Source organism: Wyeomyia smithii, chromosome 2, assembly GCF_029784165.1.
Source record: "Wyeomyia smithii strain HCP4-BCI-WySm-NY-G18 chromosome 2, ASM2978416v1, whole genome shotgun sequence".
NCBI lineage: Eukaryota > Metazoa > Arthropoda > Insecta > Diptera > Culicidae > Wyeomyia > Wyeomyia smithii.
Genome location: NC_073695.1, coordinates 39,420,135 through 39,436,596, shown reverse-complemented (window position 1 = coordinate 39,436,596; position 16,462 = coordinate 39,420,135). Strand labels below are relative to the sequence as shown.

The 16,462-nt window shown below is 38.0% G+C and overlaps 1 protein-coding gene across 13 annotated transcripts in view; it reads left to right on the top strand.

Annotated features, from left to right (window-relative positions):
- Positions 1 to 16,462, top strand: part of LOC129719471 (lysophospholipid acyltransferase 6) — a 114,633-nt gene that overhangs the window by 39,848 nt on the left and 58,323 nt on the right. For 3 of the 13 annotated variants that reach the window (XM_055670827.1, XM_055670828.1, XM_055670826.1), the window contains exon 1: positions 9,839 to 10,058. The exons of 7 other annotated variants lie outside the window; for them this stretch is intronic. Coding sequence is in view for 2 of the 6 variants with exons in the window: in XM_055670818.1 (XP_055526793.1) it covers positions 10,330 to 10,434 (105 nt within the window). In the remaining 4 variants the exon portion in view is untranslated. Of the gene's footprint in view, positions 1 to 9,838; positions 10,435 to 15,577; positions 15,699 to 16,462 lie in introns of those variants that run through there. 3 more of the 13 variants (XM_055670829.1, XM_055670818.1, XM_055670830.1) reach the window with 3 other exon arrangements.

The following is a 16,462-nucleotide window of genomic DNA, read 5'->3' as shown; positions in this document are numbered from 1 at the left end:
ACAAACTATGCAAACTTCGGACCCTTGAATCGTATGATGGCCACTTACAATCAATACTACGAAACCGTTGACTTTACAATGTCTCGGCATGAACTTAAACACTTTTTCAGCTCAATACGCAATCGCAACGCTTATTGAATAAAAAAATAATTGTAAGTAAACATTGTATTAGAATATTGTATATTGTCTACTTCTGATTGACGAAATGAATAAATAAATTCTGCTGTTGCTCGACAATAAGAAAAAATTCTATCGCGCCAAACATGCTGTAGTTAGTTCGATGAGCTAGTAGTCGTAGCATCGAGTTCTTTGGCAGAGCACGAGGTTGCACGTTAATATCCACCTGTTCTAAAAGAATATCCACGACATGCCAAATATATCTTCGAATAATCTTTAATCAAAGGCCAACATATTCGAACACTTCACCCTACTATAAACATCCGAAAAAAATCACGAAAAATCATTATTTTTCAACCTTTCAAAGTAGGGTACCCTCCTGAGGTTAAATGTGTCTAAATTTGTGGAAAAACTTGCATGAAAATGCATAAAAAATTGCACATAGAAGCCCTTTCAAAAAAATGTTGCACTGTATCATTGACACCTACATCAATATCCATACGATTGGCTTATTTCACTAACACAGACATCAGAGATATAGACTAAACGGTTGCAAGTATATTTTCAGTTGGAAAGCAATGGTATCGCATTTGAGCCAAACTTTTAGAAAAAAAACACAAGTGATGTTAAACTTAAGAAAAAAAACCCTAGTGATATGCGGAATTGGAGCTTAATGATAGCTAAAATGACCTGAGAAGCTAGCAACAATTCTCCAAGCGATTTCAAGGGTCATTTTATCGATTATTTACCTTTTATTTATTATTATGCTATAACTTGGCTAAACCTTAGTCACGATCAAACAAATTTCCTATACGAATTACGGACAGAAAAGTGGCGAAATTAATACGTTAATCGTTTGAAAGGTTTCAAACTTTTTTCTGGCTTCAGCCTAAGTTGATGAGCAAATAATTTGGTCGCGTATGGATTTTTCTGAAACAGCTCCTTCATAATATTTGGCACAGATGATGAACAAAGATTACCTTACTTACCTTACCTTACCAAACAGTCCCAAGCCGTGGTGTGGCCTTTGCTGTACGTAAGAGTCGTCTCCATTCCACTGCAGTTCACCAGCTCTGCAGTCTGCGTAGGGTCCGCAGGTCGTCTTCCACCTGATCGATCCACCTTGCCCGCTGTGCACCTCTCCGTCTCGTCCCTGACGATTGGTTTCAAGAACCATCTTTACCGGGCTGTCGTCTGACATCCTTACAACATGCCCAGCCCACCGCAACCTGCCTATCTTAGCGGTGTGAACGATAGATGGCTCCCCAAGCAGCTCCTGCAGTTCGTGGTTCATTCGCCTTCTCCACACTCCGTTTTCCATATGCAGTCCACCGAAGATGGTACGCAACACCTTCCGCTCGAAGATCGCAAGAGCGCGTTGGTCCTCCACAACCATAGTCCATGTCTCATGCCCGTAGAGGACTACCGGTCTGATCAGCGTCTTTTTTTTCTCGCTTATTTTCCGTCGGTCTAGTTCCGCCACTGTTGTGGCCAATCACCGACGCCCAGGGAGGCGACTCCACACCCAGGACCCTAACTCACGACCCGTTTATTAACGGACCGGCGTCAACGGCTTTACTTCCTCATGCGATGGAAGGCGTGATCCCAGAGATTTTTCGCCTCAGAAAATCTCCCGGTGTCGGCTAGGATTTAATCTAGACCAGTTGGGTTGGTTGTGAGTGGATCACGCCCCCTCACAACCATCGACACCTATGTCGGCGGTGGGATACGAACCCAGGCGTCGAGCGTGGTTGGCGGAGACGTTACCAACCACACTAGGCCCCCGCTCATGATCAGCGTCTTGTAGATGGTTAACTTGGTGCGGCGACGAATTCTACTCAAAGATTACCACAAAGAATGATTCTTCACGTTTATCGAGTTTCCGGAATAGTAGCTTCTCAACACTTGTTCTTCTGGGAAGAGTTTAGCATCACAAACCGCGATATCTGTTCAAAATTTGCGGGCCATGTTTTTAATGAGGTGATTGATAATGAAGTGCGACTGCAAATTTTCACTGCCAGGAGAGAATTTACAGTTGAAATTGAAAACTGTGAATTTCAATTTTTAAAGAATGAGCTGAAAATGAAAATGACTTTCCAATTAGTTGTAAGTATAATGTTAACTAGCAGCCTTTTTGCGATTCCGCACACGTTGTTTAGCGATGTTTAGGTGGTTGAGAATGTAGATGCTTACTGACTTCATCGGCTTCATGCAATGGATTGGCTCAGACCAAAGAATTTCGATATTATTTTAGACATCCTTTATTTTCACTGACATGGTTTCCGCTGAGAATCGATGCGGAGGACACTAATTATGATAGTATAAAAATACTGTTTGTGTCATTTTCGTTTAAAGTTTCGAAAATTCACAGGCCTAATACCAATATACGAACGATGAAGTAACGCAATACCTTAATTCAATGTTCAATCAAAGCTAGTTCTTCTTCGCTGCATCACTAGTGTTTTTCTCCAAAAGTCTGCTTCTACTGCGATATCAATTGGCATCGCCATCCAACGAAAATATACTTGCAACCGTTTAGTCTATATTTTTGATGTCTGTGTTAGGGAAATAACTCCTCAGTACAATGAAAACTTAACGAACTTACAATGAACGTTGCATAAACATGATTTTAAGGGAAAGTGATGAGTGAAAGTGACCAACTATTGCGCCAAACATGTTGTAGTTAGTTCGATGAGCTAGTAGTCGTAGCATTGAGTTCTTTGGTAGAGTACGAGGTTCCACGGTAATTTTCACCTGCTCTAAGAGAACATCCAATACATCCTCAAATAAACCTTAACCAATAGCCAAAATGCTCGAAAACTTTATCCTGCTATAAACATCCGAAAAAATTCACGAAAGTTGATTATTTTTCAACCTTGCAGAGTGTCCGAATTTGTGGAAATACCGTTTTGATTCAAACTTCGAACAGTCTCAAACTTCGAACACTTTACACTAAAAATCGAATAATTATAGCTAGTGTAATAAAAAGAATGATTATTATATTCCATTTCGTTCCTTGTCCTTTACCCAGTATTTTATAACTCTTTACTGTTGGACCACTTTCGGGGCATCAGCAGGTGTTGAATAAAGTGACAGTCAGTATTCAAACGGTTTGCCTACTTATCTCATAGCGTTTACGTTGAAGTGTTCGGAATTTGATTTAAAGCCGATTTCTGAATTCGCCTTGTTTCCATATACAAAATGTGTTAAAATCTATTTAGCACTTAACTGCAACAACAATGAAATAACCAACATGCTAACCCATGAAGATCAATAAAAAAGTTCATTTTTCGTTGATTTTTAGTGAAAGAAGTAACATCATAGCTTAAGTGTTCTAAATTTGATGCATTACGGTACTTTTGCATGAAAATACATAAAAAATCGTACATAGAAAAATTGTTGCACTGTGTAATTAACACCATCATCAATATCCATACGATCGGATTTTTTCCCTAACACAGACATCAGAGATATAGACTAAACGATTGCAAGTATATTTTCAGTCGGATAGCAGTGGTATCGCATTTGGGCCAAACTTTCAGAATAAAAACAAGTGATGTCAAACTTTTGAAAACAAGTGATTTGCGTAGTTGGAGCTAAATGATAGCTAAACTGAACTGAGAAGCAATGGAGAGTTACAACAATTCTCTAAGCGATTTCAAGGGTCGTTTTCACCGGTAATATTGACAATAAATCAATCATGGCTATAACAAATGGACACAATCATAGTAGCACGCGCGATATCTTGATTGGCATCGCACATTCATAATCCTCTCATGTGTTACCTCTTATTATGCTTCAACTGAGCAAAACGTCAGTCACGATCAAACAAATTACTTTACGATTTACGGGACAGAAATGTGGCGAAATTAATATTGAATCGTTTGAAAGGTTTCGAACTTTCTTCTGGCTTCAGCCTAAGGTGATGAGCAAATAATTTTGGTTGCGCATGGATTTTGCTGAAATAGATTCTGCCAGCTCCTTCATAATATTTGGCACAGATGATGAACGAAGATTACCACAAAGAATGATTCTTCACGTTCATCGAGTACAGGAATAGTAGCTTCTCAACACTTGTTCTTCTGGGAAGAGTTTAGCATCACAAATCGCGATATAGAAATATCTGTTCAAAATTTGCGGGCCATGTTTTCAATGAGGTAATTGATAATGGAGAGTGACTGCAAATTTTCACTGCCAGGAGATTATTTTAGGCATCCTTTATTTTCACTGGCATGGTTTTCATTGTAAATTGACACGGGTTACACTGAATATCAGTTTCAACTTAAGAGTATGAAAATGTTGTTTTTGTCATTTTTGTTTGCAGTTTCGAAAATTTGCACCTCTACTATCAATTCATGAACGATGAAGTAACGCAATACCTTAATTTAATATTCAATCAGAGATAGTTCTTCGCTGCATCACTAGTTTCTCAAAAGTTTGGTTCAAATGCGATAACAATTCGCATTGTTATCTAAATTGTCGCATTGTTATCCAACGAAAATATACTTGCAACTGTTTAGTCTATATCTCTGATGTCTGTGTTAGGGAAATAACTCTTCAGTACAAAGATAATTGGACGAAACTAATAAACGTTGCACAAACATCTGCCAGCAATAAAACGCGGAACTGATAAATAATCCACAGAACGAAAATGTTATACACTAAGGTCGCTTTTTACGCGTTTTGACGTGGGACTACGTCTTTGTTTACTATACTGAGATGCATTCTGTAAAACTGGAAATGAAACTAGCAAATGTTGCGTCAGATTTCAAACGTTAATAACAGTATAACCACATGATGGATAACAATAGCCAATATATTGTTGGGTAGGTAAAATGTAGAACAATTTTGTAATATGCTAGTTATCACTCTAATTTCATTGCTAAGCGGTGAAATTGATAAGTTTCAATGACAAATTTACGCGAACAATGAACCAATTACATGCAAGCATTCCTAGCACAGACGACGTGAATGGACACTAGGGTGGGACAAAAAATAAATGTTAGCTCCCATGCACTTTTCATGTTCCTTATGGGTCCCATAACAACTGTGTAACTTTTCAAGATCGATCGGTGAAACGCCCGATTTGCGCCCGATTTTTAAAGTTTCCATACGATTTTATATGGAAAAATTCACTTTTTCAAAACTTATTCTCTAGAAATTCCGAGTTGGGTCCTAAAAATATATCGATACATGATATTTGTAGGAAATTTTCCTGGGAAAAACTCTTCTGAAGACCGTAAGGCGCTACGATGCGTGTAGAAACAGCTATTCACCCCAAACTGATTGAATGTCTGACGGACGGCTCAGAATTGAAATTTGCCAGCAACACTGCTACAGCATGCTGCTATTGCAGTTTGCTTAAGTATGAGAAATAATTTCGCGTGGAATTAATTTTCAAAGTGTGATTTTTGCTCATAGTATCTTCGGGGAAGCCTCCAACATAAATTTAAGCGATATCATTTCTCATCACATGGCTGAATTTGCAACAGCAGCATGCTATTGTAATGCTGGTAAAATTCAATGGGGTGAATAGCTGTTTCTACAAGCATCATAGCGCCTTACGGTCTTCAGAAGAGTTTTTCCCAGGAAAATTTCCTACAAATATCATGTATCGATATATTTTTACTTCCCAACTGGGAATTTCTAGAGAATAAGTTTTGAAAAAGTGAATTTTTCCATATAAAATCGTATGGAAACTTTAAAAATCGGGCGCAAATCGGGCGTTTCACCGATCGATCTGAAAAGTTACACAGTTGTTATATGATCCATAAGGAACATGAAAAGTGCATGGAAGCGAAAAAATAACACCATCGCTTTTTTCCCATATTACCGTGTCCCAGTCTAATGGACACCAACCGTTTCCTGTGATATTCTCTGTATCAATATCGAAAAAAAAATTGACAGTCTCTTCGTCGGATAGTTTATTTTTGCTTCCATGAGCTTAGACTAATATGATGTCTCGAAGGTAAAACTTTCAGAAAAGTTGGAAACAATCCCCATTCTTGAACAATTCCTAAACCTGGGGTGACATTGCGCAGCTCGATTCGAACGATTTTCGCTATTTTCGAGTAGGTCACATACTGCCAGTTATGCTTTAAGCTTAAAAGGAGCTGTCATTGTCATTTGTCCTGCGGCTCATCTAATCCGCAAAGTCGAAAAAAATTCGAAAAACGAAACATAACGCCCTCCGCGATCATTTAGTTTTGTTCGAGTTGCTCGAAACGAAATGCGCAATGTCACCCCTGCTGTCAGAACGTAATAAAAACTGATGTCTTGAAAGAAAATATTCTGGTATAAGCAACAGTACCCGTGGATCAGAGAGCCGCAGGTCTCTCGTCGTCTATGACCGCAGCGGTACTCTTCTATTCGTACATTTCAGCGGTACACTTCCATCCGTACTGCAGCGCGCGATACTATTCGTATTGCAGTGGTACACTTCTGTTCGTACATTATTATTCATGTGCATCGTTAATGGATGGTCCCTACCGTTTTGGTATTCGAATCGCGAATACTTTCCTGAACTTTTCGGTTGGTGAACAAATATTTATTGATCCCAGAAACACGGTAGATGCAAAACGCTTACTGGGCCAACACCCGCGTGCCTGCCCCTCCAGAGCCGAAAAATTTGAAATTCTTTTCCTAATATAGTTTACGGATAAACTTTATGATTTTGCAAAACAACATTATTGGAAATCACTCCAAGGGTATTTAGCTACTTGGGCGTCTAATGGCCATTCGTGGCCACCCCAGTTTCACCTCATATGCTCTTTTACTTACATTGCACTCACAAAAAAACTTTTCAATTTCCAAATGAGACTCTATTATAATTTGAATTGCTAAATAGAGGTTGAAACGCGAAAGTAAATGGGGGCTCTTTACTTAACTGTATTTCTGCTTACTCCTATAAAAGATGTATCAAAATCAAACTAAAGCCAAGGTGCTAACATTCCGCTATCGGAACTTGACCTTTAGTTCATTGGACACAGATTTCGCAGCCAACTATTACTTATACAGATGCAGGACAATTTTGAGGCTAGCGCTACGATGGCAGATGAAGACGAAGACTCTCCCAAGCCGGATTTCGAAACATACGACGACTGGTTTGTCAGATAACCGTCGTACCCTGAGCCCTACTAGAGGGCTAAGTGTACAAAATGTTCATCAACGGAACACTTTACACTTGCTACACGTCGAATGCCATCGTTTGTCAAGGTCAGATAATTATTATACAGTCCACGCACGTCTCACGGAGCAACCAATTTTCCAATTCAATTAACCAATTTCCGATCGGTCTTTTGCTGAAAAGGTCAAAACGTGCTGATATTTCGTTATGTCAGAATTGATCACCTTAAGATTCCGTTTCGGTTGAATTTCGAAAAAAATACTAAACCCTACTCGGCCTGATATTGATCCCACTCAGTTTATTAGAACATGCCCCACACTCAGCTTGAGATGATACAGTAGTTAAAATGAAGAGGATCATAGTCTCAATTACTCTTTCATAACTAATAGTCCCTCACGGTGCTCCCACAGACCGTCATTATAAAAAAAAAATGCACCAAAGAATCTGAGTACACCATTCGATTCGTTATGACGTCCAGAATCTCTGGTCAATATTTCAAAATCATCGTGCGGTACATTTTTGAGTAATGCCCTTTTGAAGGTCATAAAGTAAAAAAAGTGGTATAAAAACGACGAAATACTTATTGTAAAGCACGTTTTTCAAACACCATTTTCTGAAATAACATCCAAAATAGTTTCTACACATTCCAAGAGTTATATTTCAAGACATTAACAGTTGGTGAAAAGATTTATTTGAAAATCCCACAGTGCACAGTGGTCTAAACTCGGAAAATCGTGATCGTTCTAGATTTGACTGTGAAAAATTGATTTTATGTACTCAATGTCTTTAGCAAACTTGTTTCATAAAACAAGGCCTTACTTTTGGCGTTTTTAGTTTTTCGATAAACCCACCTAACAGTTAGATAAAAAAAAATATTTTTTCTAATTTTCAATATATCAGATTGCTTTTTCCAGCAAAGGTGTGGAAAATTTTAAAAGAAAAACAATTGCTGAATACTGCGATGTCCTATCTGTACGTTGGACACGACAAAATAGAGTTTTTTGTAGAACACCCCTCTTTAAAATCAGTTCATTGTCTATCACTTTTTCTATGATTGTCAAAACAATAAATTTCATGAAGTCTTAAGAGAATCTTAGTTCAATGAATAAAATCCTTGAACATTTTGCATGGTTTTGACCATTACAGACAAAATTATAGCCAAAAAACTGATTTTAAAGAGGGGTATTCCACAAAAAACTCTATTTTGTCGTGTCCCACGTAACGATAGGACATCGCAATATTCAGCAATTGTTTTTCTTTTAAAATTTTCCACAACTTTGCTGAAGGAAGCAATCTGGTATATTGAAAATTAAAAAAAAATATTTTTTTTATCTAACCGTGGATTGATCGAAAAACTAAAAACGCCAAAAGTAAGGCCTTGTTCTATGAAACAATTTTGCTGAAGACATTGAGTACATAAAATCAATTTTTCACAGTCAAATCTAGAACGATCACGATTTTTCGAGCTTAGACCACTGTGCACTGTGGGATTTTTAAATAAATCTTTTCACCAATTGTTAATGTCTTGAAATATAACCCTTGGAATGTGTAGAAACTATTTTGATGTTATATCAGAAAGTGGTGTGTGAAAAACGTGCTTTACCATAAGTATTTCGTCGTTTTTATATCACTTTTTTACTTTATGACCTTCAAAGGGTATTACTCAAAAATGTACCGTACGATGATTTTGAAATTTTGACCAGAGATTCTGGACGTCATAACGAATCGAATGGTGTATTCAGATTCTTTGGTGCATTTTTTTTATAATAACGGTCTGTGGGAGCACCGTGCCCTATTAACTGGAAACCAATATACCTAATATCAGCAGCTTGCACCATAAAATTATCCTTCATAAAACCATTCGTTGCAATCAACTTACTCTCTAACAAGCATCGAATTGGAGGTCATGATGTCACACCAGTTAATATCGAGAACAATTAGCTTACATCACCCACTGTACTAATAATCCTTCTCCTCTTTTCTTCTAGGTAAGTCGTTATTAAGTAATGATCCCGATGAAACATCACGGCAAATGGTATGTAAAGTGTGTAGTCTAAATATTAGTATACCAACCCCTGATGGTAATCAATCTCCGCGCTGCTGTGCTTCTAAATTATCCTTCCTATTTCGATATTTATTTAACCTTTCGTCGTAACCGTATTAGAGCGGGAGAGAGAGCAACTAGTCCGGTCAATTTGCCCTGCCCCTGACTACAGACGCTCGCATGCCGGCTAGCAGACTCCATTCTATACTATGGCTACTCATCTAATCGGGTTCATTGGCTAGTTGGTTATTCGTTTGTTACGAATAGAAGTGGTGAACTTTTGAACTGCATTTTCCTCTAACTGCTTAAATTAGGGCCCGGTCGGACTTTCGCGCACACAAAAAAAAGAAACATCACCTGACACGACTGCGCCAGTGAATTGTGCTGAACTATATCTTATCAGTGATGCTGATCGTACTCTAAGCTTCGGCGACGGCGTCGGCGGGTTCATTTGTGTATTGGTAAATATAGCCTAACGGGCTGCACCTTTATTTCTGTTTGCTCGCTCGCGCGCTCGCTATTCAGTTGCTGGCGGTTGCCTTCCGTACAAAGGAACTAGTTTTTAGTCTGACGGCTTCGCGAACGGTTTGCCAATTTATGCGTGGTGCGTTTATTTCAATCGAGAAAAACGTGACTGCATATTTAAACACTCGGTGACACGTGCAGTAATAGTGCCCGCTGTGGTTTGTTAAACGAATGATTATTAATTGTTTGCCTCTGTACTAAAAGTGGTTTCCAAAGTGATTCTTGCATCTTCAAGGTTTCTGTTCGGTGAGAAAAATTGAAAGAATTTGATGCTTATACACGCCTAAATCTTTCGTTGTGAACTGACACTAAACACAAAGTGCTACAAAGAAGGGCAAATGGCACCATTTTCGATCTAACGGGGTTCGTAAAATATGCAAAGTTGCGCAGCTGCAAAAGTGGAAACTAGATTGCTTTCGTCGTACATTTTTGGAAGAATACACTCCGCGATCGCGGTGATACAGGCCGGAAATAGCAGTGATTATGCGTAACTGGCGATCGTCGGATGACATCATGAATGGTGTCAGCTGGTTTCGGACATAAACAGAAAACGATTGCGCAGTTACGGAGCACGGGTCAATGGAAACAAAACAAACCGAAATTCATGAATACAGTTCGTTCGGTAGGTTGTTTTCGACCCAACATATGACTTCTGCTGTCGGCGCAGTCAACATTTTTGACTTTCGCTGATGGTTGTTGTTTTTAACTCTTTGTTTTTTTTTTTTTGCTCGCAAATGGAATGGTGAAATAATTTTCTGCCTAGGGCATATATTTGCTATCGGCAAAAACAGCTGCATAAAAAACCTTCGCTTCTTTGTGTTCTCTAAATCTGATACAGTTTATCAAATAACCAGCACCCAGTGAACAGTCCCAATATAGCCGTGCGCAAGAAAGATGGCGTTCAACTCGAAACTCGGTTTGACGAAAGAATTTGGAAAGGAATCGTGAAGCTTTGCTTCGTCGGGAAACAAGAAATTTTATCACAATGTGCTTATCAAAATTTTTAATTCGCTGAAACTGATAAGTCTATTTTAGATCACCAGAGCGTAAGCAATCGAAGACAGGTACCTAAAGGCCTACATTGAAAATAAATATCTGAGCAGTAAAAATTAAAACAAAAGGCATGAAGAAATGACAAAAAAATCGTCTTGTGCAAAAATGACCAGCGTGAACATGAACCTGGTTTACAAGAATGTTTCGGGTCGTAAACGATAAACAAGATGCTAATAATGCAAATTTTTCAGAGCAAAAAAACCATGAAGATTATATGTTAACCAGAACTTTATAGAGTTTCTAAAAGCAATGTTGAACTGAAATTTTTGGGTATTTATACTGTAACCCTGTGTATTAATACTGTAACCCAACCAAAAATCCTTCGCACGACTATGAGCCCACATAAATTTAGTGCAAGAAGCGAAACGACAAACTCGACTGCGAGTTTGCCTCGTATGCAAACCTGGTCAGCAAAACTGTTTCATTTCATTAAAGGCGCTAAACCTTGACAGGGAACTTTCAATCGAAACGCTTCCAATTGCGCACTGTTTATTGTCCCGCATTTCACGGTTGACGGCGACTTGGTGCTGGCGCAATACGCTCGAATTATTCGCTCATTAGCACACTATTCTGGCCTCTTGATATGCAGCCAGCCACTGCGCTAAAAACCAACCCAACTTTGTGCTGATAACGTTGTTACGTGTAGGAACATTTCGCGTCCTAGAAACGTGCGCTGAAGCACGGAAAGCCAGTTGCTGCACGGCACCAGCAAATTTTGGGGGAAAACAATCAAGCTTTTCCGAAAAGCGGCTATTTTCTCATCAACAATCGGTGACGACCGTCGCTAGTGCTAGTAACGAATTCCCGCTGGCAAGCAAAAATGCCTCAAGATGGCAAATCAATTTGCCAGCTAGATGCGTTTGTGAAATTCATTTTCCACGCAGCAGGAAATTAGGTGCGATGAATGGTTTTTCATCCTGCCTCGTAGAGCTCCGTTACGGGGTGGAAAGCGGGGTGATGGTGAAATGGAACCGTTTACTGTTGGACGTACACATATTATGATTGATGGGAAGCTATGATCTTGCCTTTTCCCCGCAAGGATTCGAAATAGTATACGACTGATGACGTACACGAGTTCGATTCGAGAAATAGCTTTGCGTTGGCTGGTGTAGCTCGAAATGAATTAAGGGACCATCCATTAATGATGTCACGCGTTTAGGGGGAGGAGGGGGTTTCAACTATTGTGACATTTTGTGACATATAGGGGAGGGGGGGTTAGCTTGAGTGTGACATCACATTTCAACTCAAAAAATAAATAAATAAAAAAGTCACATACCTAACCACAGAGATTAACTCAGAACTATTCATGATATTTGCATTATTCATTTATAGTTCTACGATCCTTTTTTTGTTTTAGATTTTCTTTAGGTGACAATTATTGTTTCTCATTAAAAAGCATAATGTTCGTTAATTCTGTTTTACCGTTCATGTTCGTTTATGAATGATTAATTTTTAGTGTCTCTTAATCCAATCAAAAATTGTGACAAAACGTAAATGAAAATGCTTGGTTATTGTAACATGTGGAGAAGATTTGGATTGCGAATTGATTGAAAAAGAGGAACTAAATATTGATGGTCTTTCGAAAATCAGCAATGATGCTGCAGTTACTTTCTCGGCTTTCTATGTCGTCGATATGCGACTCCATCAGCAGCATTCTTGGACTAAGAACTAAACGCCTTTTCTTGTTATCTTCTATAATCTTCTTTTCCTTTTAGCTTCAGTTATTCTTTTAGTAAACTCGTTCTTATTAAGACAAAATGCATTCGTAACAAATTTCACGATTTTCAAACAATTATCACCAAAGAAGGGGGAGGGGGCTATAAAGACGTGACGTAATTAAGGGGAGGGGGGGTCAATGAAGTTGTGACAGCTTGTGACAAGGGGGAGGGGGGGAGTTAATTTTTTCCTAATTTTGCGTGACATCACTAATGGATCGTCCCTAAGGGATAAAGTAAGAGTTCGTTGCCCCATAGGAAAGTCTCATCCGGAAAGCAGGCTACAGGTTGCAAAATAACTTTGTATGGGTGAATTCAAAAGGAAACGAGTTTTGTTCGTTTCCTTTCAGCTCAGCCTGTTCTGTTCAACCCAGGCAGCATTAAACGGAGTCTCCCTCCAGTATGGTTATCCTTTTTTTTTCAGCTACAAAACCGAGCCGTAGATTGGCAGAGAACAACATCAGGGTGTGGGAAGTAAACTTGGACTATCACTCGTCTTCCACTTTGTGTACAAACAAGACGATAGGACGCGAAGCTAATCGAAACATCGATTGGCCTACATTGCGATTTGATGATAGTGGAATACAGCATCGCACCGTTTTTCTCGTCTGTTTACGCGTTTTCTTTGAAGCGGACAGATAACGCCCACGTACTAGTAACTGTAACAGAAGTTTAACGTGAAGCTCATTGATTGATGCTTAATTGTGTTTACACTATGTAGATCCTTAAATGATATGGATCAACAAGAGAGCCTTGACACAGGTTTACATTTTAGTACACAATTAATATGATTCGTAGGTGTTCAATTTCATTTTATGTCTAAGTACAATCGTTTGCTAGCAATGAAAATCGATCCACAGATTGAAGACTGTTCACAACTAATGTTACGAACAGGAAAAAGATAGAAGGGTGGTATCCAAGACATGACCGCATAGTTGACGTAGGACTTCAATAGTTTTATATTTCTTTTTGAGACTCTGTTTGATTTGAGCTCGTTTTCTTTTTTCCACGGTTTGATTTTGGCACACATGTGCCAAAAACGAACGATTATGTTTAATCACATTTTTTTTAGTTTTATTGTTTTTTTTAACCAACATAAGCTCACCATCCTACAAAAAAAAGGTATTTGGGAGGAGGTTAAGTTTAAAGCTGATGACCGGAATCATTAAAACGGTTCCTGATAATATAATGAATATAACGATGATGATCAAAGCAGTACTATGCCTCTAATTACTCGGGTGGTAATATCAAGTAATATCTAGGTCGTCACTCTAATTTCATCAAGCGATATCTCAAACGACTTTGAACTAGAACTAGTTTATTGGTGGCCATATCTACTGTTGATGTCGTCTTTGGCCACCTAGAAAGTAAAAATAAGTAATGGAATGTGACCCGTAATTTTTGGCATGGTTCGATTTTGGCAACAGAAAAAATTCTGGCGTGTTGCAGAAATCGAGCGAGGTCTGTATTTTGATAATTAATTTGCAGCACTCTATTTTAGAAGAAAAAATATTATCTCTAATATTGATGAATACCTGCGGGGGCCTAGTGTGGTTGGTAACGTCTCCGCCAACCACGCTCGACGCCTGGGTTCGAATCCCACCGCCGACATAGGTGTCGATGGTTGTGAGGTGGCGTGATCCACTCACAACCAACCCAACTGGTCTAGATTCAATCCTAGCCAACACCGGGAGATTTTCTGAGGCGAAAAATCTCTGGGATCACGCCTTCCATCGCATGAGGAAGTAAAGCCGTTGGCGCCGGTCCGTTATTAAACGGGTCGTGAGTTAGGGTCCTGGGTGTGGAGTCGCCTTCCTGGGCGTCGGTGATTGGCCACAACAGTGGCGAAACTAGACCGACGAAAAATAAGCGAGAATAAAAAAAAAAAATTGATGAATACCTTTCATTATAACAAAGTCAATTTTTTTCAATACGGTCTAAAGTGAGTACGATTAAGTAGAAATTAAACTTACTTCTATATTTATTTGTCTTGTGAAAGATAGCTCTCTCACCGATCGTCAAGCGGCAAAGATGTCACATAACAAAAAATTTCCTGCAGTTACTATTTTGTGAAAAAAATACGATAAATGATTACAGTTCTTAAACGAAAATGTATATTTACGAAAAACTTAAAATTGTCATAGAATTTTATGAGCACGTTAACATTCAATTCAGGTCAGTTTAAACATTTTATCAGTAAACAGAATCCAAAAATAAAAGAATCACTTTCAAGACAGCAAAAAACAACGAAGATGCCATATTTGAAAGTCATATGTCTGTTATCTTCAGAAATAAACCGGGCTAGAATGATAAACAACATTAGCCTCAGCGATTAATGTTTGCATAGTATGTTGTTGTTCAATTGAAAGTAATGTTATGTAAAGTAATATTATGTTGAAGATGCTAATGTAAAAAAAATTTAATTGAAAAATACAAATACAAATGTGGGAACTCTTATATCAGAAAGAAATGAATTTGGTTTTCCTCTATACCGCACTGTGGTCCAGAAATGAAAAAAGGTGGTCAAAAGTCATTTTCTCGCAAACGTTACATTTTAGAGCAATACTGTCTTCGGGAAAGTTTTAGAGTAAGAAAAGATCCTTCTTTGGACATTCACAGATCCGTGATCAATCCCCCTACAAGTGAGTTACAAAGAGTATTTTCTCTAAAAATCAATATTTTTTAGCGTCGTCTTTGGTTTTCCAAAATAACATAACAAAAAACTTTGCTGAAGACACTAGGTAGCTATTTCTCAATCTTACTGAGTTATCTGATTATGTTCAATGATGTTTTAAAAAAAAAGTTTTTGCCGTTAAAATTCATATTTTAACCTACTATACCTCTGATATTATCAATGAACTTTTGAAACAACATCAGACCTTTATTTTTCATATGTTACAGCAGACTTTAATTTATGATATTTAGGTTTCTATCAATGTTTCCTGCCAAAAAACTTACTTTTGACAAGTAATTTTCCGATTTTCTGCCATTTCCCAGCACATCCCACGGCAAGATTACCACCAATTGAATTGTCCATGTGCTCTGCACACACGGCAGTTGAGATTTCTTGCAGAAATTGGCAGAAACTTATAAAATCATGGAACAAAACAACTTTAACGTAAGTTCATTTATGTCATGTTGATCAATAGCGGATCTTTTTTGCGAAAAACATAGCAAGCTTTGCATTTTTACGTTTTGATACATCTTTTTCGAGAAGTTCGTAACAACCTCGTTTATCAGTTACTGCCGACACACAGTGGAGTGACTCCATATGAAGCCTGACCAAGCAAAAATGTCTGCAATTAAGGAAAATTCGTGGCTTTCATATAACTTTGGGAGGCTGAATCAAAATTTGACATTATTTTTGCATAAACATGAGTATTTTTGTAGTGAGATATTTTGCGTACTTCAATGAGGAGAATTTTAAGTCGGTCTTGAAGTTTTGGAAAATGAAATTTATTCTGCCTGATAGAATTCTGTTGGCCTGAAAAAGTATACAAACATTGTTCATTACACGGTGATCAAAACCTGAAATAATTATGGATGGTGCGTAAAATGTATTCAAAATGAATCTAAAATCCAAAATAGGATTTTTCTAAATCACGAAGTTCTTATTGATAGAGTACCTGTAAGTATTTGTTTTGTAAAACATTCCAAATTTAGATGCTTTCCACTGCTACTTAAAGTATTATTGTCCCATAACACAATAAAACAATAAAGTTGAATGGCAATTCAAGATATAAATTTTGTCATTTTTAAACATTTTTCAAATGTTTGATATTATTGTTATTTTGCTCATGTGTACCTTTTAACATTATTCAACATGTTTGAAATTTGTGCAATTTTGGTATATCTTACTTTGTGCCATGTCAAATAGTTGTC